The sequence below is a fragment of the Ichthyophthirius multifiliis genome (genome assembly GCF_000220395.1).
Source record: "Ichthyophthirius multifiliis unplaced genomic scaffold scaff_1120509251207, whole genome shotgun sequence".
In the NCBI taxonomy this organism is placed as follows: domain Eukaryota; phylum Ciliophora; class Oligohymenophorea; order Hymenostomatida; genus Ichthyophthirius; species Ichthyophthirius multifiliis.
Window position 1 is genome coordinate 42395 of NW_004086100.1, and position 7826 is coordinate 50220.

Consider the following 7826-nt stretch of genomic DNA (forward strand, 5'->3'; position numbering starts at 1 on the left):
ACTTGAACCTTCTTTTTAATATGAAATCTTATCTTCAGGAGTATTTTCCTATGCTTAAAAATAATAAATTTAATAGAAATAAGCAAACGTTAAAAGTTTCTTTGAAAAAAATTTAATTCTGTTTTCTAGAAATGCCTTTTTTAATCAAAATTAACAGTTTTTAGCACTTTAAGGACTACTTTTGTTGAAAAAAAATAAGAATATAGACTATTTATTGAATGATTTTGCAGATTTTATTGTCTAAGTTCCATAAGGTCATTTACTTTTTGAAGATAATGATGGTTTTTTACTTTTAGGGAGAGACTATATGGACGAAATTAAAAAAATAGGAACGTATTGTGCCCAAAAATATAAAGAAAAGAAAGCCTTTGGAAATTCATTGAGGATTTTAGAAGTTCTTAAACTGTATGAGGAAATGGGAAGGCTTTTAAGAGAAATATTAATCGAAAATAAAAAAGAAAGTCTTACTTTTATATAAAAATTCGTTTAAAAATATTTTTATTTAAATGGAGGATTTAACTAACTCTATTAAAATTAATAAAAAGATGCTAAAGTAGCGAATTTTTTGGTTTGTTTTTACAGTTTTTAAGATAAAGTAGTTTAAAATTAAGATGAATTATTAAAAATATTATAAAATTTAGGACAATAAGGTTTTTTTTTTAACAAAAATAATATTAATTAAGTCTAAGAATTTTTCGATTTATTAATTTCTTTAGAAAATCATTATGGAAATGTTTTTTTTGAATTTTTGAGTTTTATTTTTTAATTAATAGTCAATTTTGGATAGAATTTTTAAAAAATTAATCCTAAATTAGCTGATGTTGTTAAAATTGCGATTAATTTTTTTGATAAAAATCTTTAATTTATTTAAGGTAAAAATGACTTTAGTTTAGTTAAAAATTAAGCTTTTAAATGCCTATAAAATTGAAATTTTTTATTGTTTTTATAAATATATAATACATAAATAATTATATATTTTTGTATTAAATTTATTTTAGTTTTTTTTATTTAATTAATTTCTATTTTATATTTTATTTTTTAATTATATAATTGAACATTTTTATTTTTATTTAAATTATTAAATGAAAATTTTTTTATTTTATTTAAATTATTATATAAATTGGTTTATGATTTAATTTTTTATAAAAGAATTAAAAAAAATATTTTATAATATATAAAATAAACAATAATATTATTTTTAAATATAATTAAATATAGACAATATAATATGTATTAAAGAAATAATCTTCGTAAAATAAATCAAATAATAAAGCCATTTCTAAAAGCTGAATTAGAAGGATTAACAGTATACAGTTTATACAGTAAAAAATTAAAATTTATTTATATAAAACTCATAAAAAAAAGATGTGTCTTAATTGCTAAAACTAGAACTAGACCCATTTATAAGGCTAGATTATTTTAATGCTAAGCTTCCATCAGGATTTCCTGATCATCCTCATCGTGGATTCGAAACTGTAACTTATATCAAAAGTGGAATATTTTTGTATGAAGATTTGTAAGGAAATAAAGTAAGTAATTAACAAAATATATAATAATATTCAATTAAATATAGGCAAACTTAGGTGCTGGAGAACTACAATGGATAATAGCTGGAAAAGGAATAGTTCATGCCGAAATTCCTGCTTCATATACTGAGAATACAGTCGGTTTTTAATTTTGGTTTAATGTAGATTCCAAAAATAAGATGTGTGATCCTTTATATTAACGATTTAGCTCCTAATAAATTCCTTTAGTGGAAAGTAAAGGAGCTCACGTAAAAATACTTACGGGAGAAAGTTTAGGGAAAAAAGGGATTGCTTAAACTAAAAATCAAGCGATTTTTTTAGATGTATCTCTAGACTAAAATGCTCATTTTAATTAATTAATTCCTAAAGAATTTTAAGGAATGGCTTTTGTTTATGAAGGAAGTGCTTTTTTTGGAGAAAACAAAATTAATGTAGAGTTGAATTAAGGGGCATTAATTGAAATTTAAGATTAGGAAATTCTATAAGTTATAGCAGGTGAATAAGGCACGAAGTTTATTCTTTTTGCTGCAAAACCGATTAGGGAAGCAATTTATGGTTAGAGCCCATTTGTCTTAGATTCTTAAAAAAACTTAGATTAGGCTTATGAAGATTATTAATAAGGCAAAAATGGATTTGAAGGAGCTTAAGAATGGAAATCGGAAATTTAATAATTGATTTTAAAAAAATGATATTTATATAAATATAAATATTTTATAATTATATTCTTTTAAATTCATAAGTAATTATTATATATATATATTTTATATATTTATAAACATTTTTTTTTTTTAAATTATTTAATATTTAATAATAATTTAAATAATTTTTTTTTATGAATTAATTTAAACTTTTTAATTAAAAAATAAAATAACTTTATTAAAAATTTAGAAACTTAAAAGAAAAAAATAATATTTAATCTATATTTGTGTTTTCCAAAACAAAAATTCAAATTCCATTTATATATACTGAACAAACAAAATATATATATATAAAAAAAACAAATACAATTCCAAATCGAATTAATATATAATATAACCAATCAATATTTAATATCCAAGAAAAAAAAACTGCACCAACTGTAATTTTTCGAAGCTTTTACATAAATCCACACTTGAAACAGATTTAATAAAGATAATTTAAATAGACTCTTATATATTATATTAAAAAAAAAAAGAAATATAAAATATGAAATTATTTTAATTAGAACATATAATATAAAATGTTTTATAATAAAAAAACTTAATAAAAGATATATATAGTGTTATAATTATGTATCGAAGGAAATTCAGGCTTTTTTGATAGAAAAATAGCGGGTATATATCCGAATTGTGGGAAGATTAATTGTGGAATAAATCATTTAAGTAAAGATATAAGTTTTGTTGGAAAAAAACTAATGTAATTGAGATTTAAAACATAAAAATAAAATATTATATTTAAAAAAGTACTTGCGAAAATTTCAGATAAGCGTGTTTTCGAATATTTTTTAGAAATAAAAAGAATAAAGAATAACATTAACATTCTATATTAGGATGACCTTATTACATTTTAATTTAGTCATTTTTAAGTCAAATATATTGCCCGCAAAAAGCTGATTATATGTGATGCTCTTTTACGAAATTCCTTAAAAATCTTGCAAAATATTATTAGTTAATGTTAGAAATACATGAAAAAAAAAATGTCATGGAAAAAAATATATTTAAAGAATCGCTTTTTAATAAATAAATTTAAAAAGAGATTATATAAAAAGGAAATATAAATTATATAAAAAACAAGAATATTAATCAATATATATAAATATATAAAGTTATGTATATTTTATTAAATAAAAATAAATAAAATAAAAATGGATATTTTTTATAAATATTTTTTTTTAAATTAAAAATATTTAATTTATAATTGAATTCTTCAAATAAAAATAATATTTTATTTTATCATTATTAAATGACTTTTTATTTTTACTCTAAAATTTTGTTAAAAAAATTATATTAAAAAAAAAAAAATTATGAAAAAATATTCTAGATTATGTATTTATAAAAAACTTCGTTGTTAAAATATACATATATATATATATAAATTAATTTTGGTTAAGAAAATCAATCTAAAAGTATTGTTATTTAAACATTTAAAATTGATTCGATTTATAAAATTTACCTTAATTTTTAAAAATTTGTATATAAATAACTTTAAATATCTTTTGTTAAATTAATTTCAAGTATTTAGATAAATTTTATTTTATTTTTTTAAATAAAAAGTAAATAGACATATTAAATATTGAATAAAATTAAATGCTGAATCAAATATTAAAATATTATTTATTTAGCACATATTATAAAATAATAATAATTGAATATGTGGTAATTTTTTATCAAATTTATAGGAATTATAAATCTAAAATATAGCAAGAAATAAAAAATATTTATAACTTAAGATAAAATAATTATTTTTATTTAAAAATAAATAAAATTGGATAATTTTAAACAAAAATTACATATAATAATTATAATTTTTAAAATAATAATTAAAAAATATTATAAATATTTTATATAAATATTTTTATTTAATTTAGTAATAATTATAAATATTATCATATTTAATTAGTTTTTTTATATATATATATATTAATGTTTTTTTTATATATATACATATTTATATATATTCATTTTTATTTTTAAATTATTTTTTATACTAATTTAATCTTTATAATTTATCTCATTATATATTTACAGACATATTATTATATCTTCTATCTTTTTAAATTAATTTTTTTAATTTAATTATTATATCATCTTTTTTTAATTATATTTAGATTAAATGTCAATTATATTATTAGTTGGTGTAAATTAAGTTTTTTCTTAAATAATATTTTATTTTATATTTAAAACATTTGTATTAATACTCAAATGTTAATTTTTTTTTATTTTATTTTTAAACATATCCTTATTAATAGCCTACATATAATTAAATGATTTTAAAAATTTACAATAATAATTTTATCCTTCTTAACTTCCAAAAAGCAAATGAAAAATATATTGTAAATTCTATATGTTAAAAAAATATATATATAAATATATATTTATATATAAATAAAATTATATTTAAATTTATATATAAATTTTATATTTTTTTATTTTTATTTTTTACTTTGTTTTATTCTTTATCATTTATATATAAATATTTTTCAATTAGTCTATTAACTTCAATTTTTTTTAATAATTATTATTTTTATTTAATTCTAAAAACTTAACTACTTATATCTTTACTTATTAACGGTTTTATATTTTCAATGAAAAAATCTTTATAATTTTTAACCTAATTATCCTATTTAACATTTAAATTATCTATATTTATTTCACATTAAGTAAATTCCATTAAATATTATATAGATTATTTATCAAAATATTAAGGAAAAATATTTGGTTGGTATAAATTTTCATTTAATTTAAAAAGTTATTTTATTGTTTATTACAGATTAATATTTGAATAAATTTCAAAATTTTTTATATTTTGTAAATATTATTGTTTTAAAATATCTTTTATAAAAAATGTTTTTTCTTTAAAAAAGTTACTTTATGCTTTTTCTAATTCTAGGCATTCCATATTTATTTATATTTAATCTAATAATTCTTTATAGTTATTAACACTTTCATTCTTTTTTATTTAATATATATATATATATATATATATATATATATATATATATATATATATATATATATATATATTCGTTTATAATTTACTTTATTAAAATCATTAATAATGTATTTGCCTAATAATTCTTTTCTAGTTTCTAATTATTAATAAAGCAAATGTTTTTAATTTTAAATATAAATATCATTTAACTTATGTTAAAGTTAATTTAAAAACTAGTTTAATTCTCTTACTTTATTTTATTTTTGCATAAAAATGTTTTTTAAATCATTAAAACAAATAAATAGCCCATCTTCCATTTATTAATTTATTAAATTTTATTCAATATAACATTTTACCACTTTTTACTATTATTAAAGTTATTTTTAATTATTTGTTTCATAATAAGTATTCAAAATTTGAAAAAATTAATATTCTTAACAAACTTAATCATTAGATTGCTTTTATATTTTAGATTTTTTTATAAAATAACACTAATTTTATTAATCTGTTTATTATTCAAATTATTTGCTTTTTTTAATAAATAAGGTGATTATTATTATTTTTAATAATTAACTTAAGTGTCTTAAAAAATATTCGGTAATTTTAAATTTGATATATTTTAATAATTATTTTAATCTTTTTCTTAATATTATTATTGTTATTGTTATTATTATTATAATGTTTATTATTATTATTAGTTTATTTCAATAGATATACTATTTTTTAATCTGAATTGTTCTCTAATAATTTAATTTTTGGTATTAATTCTTTTTATATTTCTATGTGTTTTTCTTTATTTATAATAATATTTTTTTATGTTTAATATCAAATTCTTCCTCTTCCATAATTATATTTTAACTTTAAATCCGAGTTCTTGGGTTTTTTTATCACACATTTTTAATTTTTATTTATTTTACACTTTTTTAAGTATAAAAAGAGTATAAAGTTTTATTTATATTTTATTTTTAATAAATAATATAAAAAATAAATAATAAAATAAAATAAAAAAATAAAATATTATTTTTTAAATTAAATTTATTATTTTATTAGAGGACAATATATACTTTTTATAATTTTATACATTTAATTTTTATAAATAACTCAAAATATAATGTATTCTCTATTTTATTAAACTTAAATTATTGTTAATTTTTTATAACATTTTTTTTAAAAAAATTAATTTAAATATAATAACAATAAATATCATATTTATTTTTTAAATAAAAATATTTAAAATTACTTTATTAATAATTTAAAAATAAATATGAAAAATAGTAAAATATGTTATTTTTCAAACAAATTTTCTTCTAATAACAATTATAAATACGACACAATAAACAAAAATCAAAATTTACAAAATAATTTTAATATTATAAATTAAAATGAATAAAAACTTTATAATAAATAAAAAAGAGCAATAAGTATGTCAATATATAACAATAACAAATATTTAGATTTTTAATAAAACAATGATTATTTAAATTAAAATATGCCTACATCCAAATTTTTAACTAATTAAAATTCTTTTTAAAATAGCTTTTCTAAAAATATTGATAATACGCATAGTATAGAAATAAGTAATTTAAAAAATGATCTTAATGTATAGATTGGTTAAATTTAAAATGAATAGTTTTAATAAAATAACAGTATAACAACATAATAAGATATCGATTTTAAAATAAATTAATATTAATAATAATTATAATTAAACAATAGTAGATCTAATTAATTTCATAATCTACCTTAAAAACTAGAAGAACAAGAAAAAATAATAGAAAATAGTAACTAAAACATTATATAATTATAATAATCGATATAACTATTGTTAAAAAGAGAATAAATTCTAAATTTAGATAATTTGGAATTGAAAAAAGAAAATGAAACTTTAAATGAGATTATATAATAATAAAAAAATGAAAATAATAAAATTAACAAATAAGTTATAATTAATGTTTATTTATTATTATTAATATTTTTATTATAAAAAAATAGATTTAAACAATTGAAAATAAATATAGTTTGTAATTAGAAAATCAAATAAAACAACTATAAGTAAATTTTCTTTAAATATCAAAAGAAAAAGAAATTTTAGTTTAAGAAAAAGAAAAAATTTTAATTTAAGAAAAAGAAGAAATTTATGAATAAATAGAAGAATTAGGAAATCAAAATAAAAAACAAACAGAATAAATATATTAATTAGAATAAAAACTAAACGAATTATATGAAAAAAATAATTTACTGATAATTGATAAAAAAAATATTCTAGACAATTATAATTCGAGATACTAATAATTTGCAAGAGAAAATGATTAAATAAGGATTTAAATGAATAATATTATAAAGGAAAATAAATAACTTATGAAATAATATAATTAATATCATTTTGAATTTTCTTAAATAAAAGATTAAATTATTTATATTTTATAAAATTATTAATAATTTAAATAATATGATATTTTTCAAGACTTGTAAAATATAGAAACCGATAAAATTTATTTAGGAATTGATTTAATTAAATAAGAATTAAATAAAAATTGTATTATAAAAGAAAGCGAATATTGTACTTTTTAATAAAAAAATTGAATTTTTATAAATTAATATATATTTTTAATTAAACAATTAATATAAAAATATTAAAAACTTATTTTTATTTTAAAAAATAAAATAATA

General features: G+C 15.0%; 1 protein-coding gene across 1 annotated transcript, besides 14 other annotated features; it reads left to right on the plus strand. All coding sequences in view use genetic code 6, as the record gives it.

Moving 5' to 3' along the window:
- Nucleotides 1-1021: 1021 nt before the first annotated feature.
- Nucleotides 1022-1114: a microsatellite.
- A 106-nt stretch (nt 1115-1220) lies between these two features.
- IMG5_159660 (kinesin motor domain protein) lies at nt 1221-2365 on the plus strand. Its single transcript, XM_004030460.1, has 3 exons — nt 1221-1322; nt 1366-1529; nt 1574-2365. The coding sequence occupies exons 1-3, from the start codon at nt 1229-1231 to the stop codon at nt 2213-2215; spliced, it is 900 nt and encodes a 299-aa protein (XP_004030508.1). The 5' UTR covers nt 1221-1228; the 3' UTR covers nt 2216-2365.
- A 1422-nt stretch (nt 2366-3787) lies between these two features.
- Nucleotides 3788-3836: a microsatellite.
- Nucleotides 3837-4055: 219 nt separating this feature from the next.
- Nucleotides 4056-4080: a microsatellite.
- A 75-nt stretch (nt 4081-4155) lies between these two features.
- Nucleotides 4156-4192: a microsatellite.
- Nucleotides 4193-4577: 385 nt separating this feature from the next.
- Nucleotides 4578-4639: a microsatellite.
- Nucleotides 4578-4646: a microsatellite.
- A 540-nt stretch (nt 4647-5186) lies between these two features.
- Nucleotides 5187-5248: a microsatellite.
- A 555-nt stretch (nt 5249-5803) lies between these two features.
- Nucleotides 5804-5853: a microsatellite.
- Nucleotides 5821-5860: a microsatellite.
- A 266-nt stretch (nt 5861-6126) lies between these two features.
- Nucleotides 6127-6170: a microsatellite.
- Nucleotides 6127-6173: a microsatellite.
- Nucleotides 6164-6202: a microsatellite.
- Nucleotides 6203-7096: 894 nt separating this feature from the next.
- Nucleotides 7097-7140: a microsatellite.
- Nucleotides 7141-7239: 99 nt separating this feature from the next.
- Nucleotides 7240-7293: a microsatellite.
- The last annotated feature ends 533 nt before the right edge of the window (nt 7294-7826 follow it).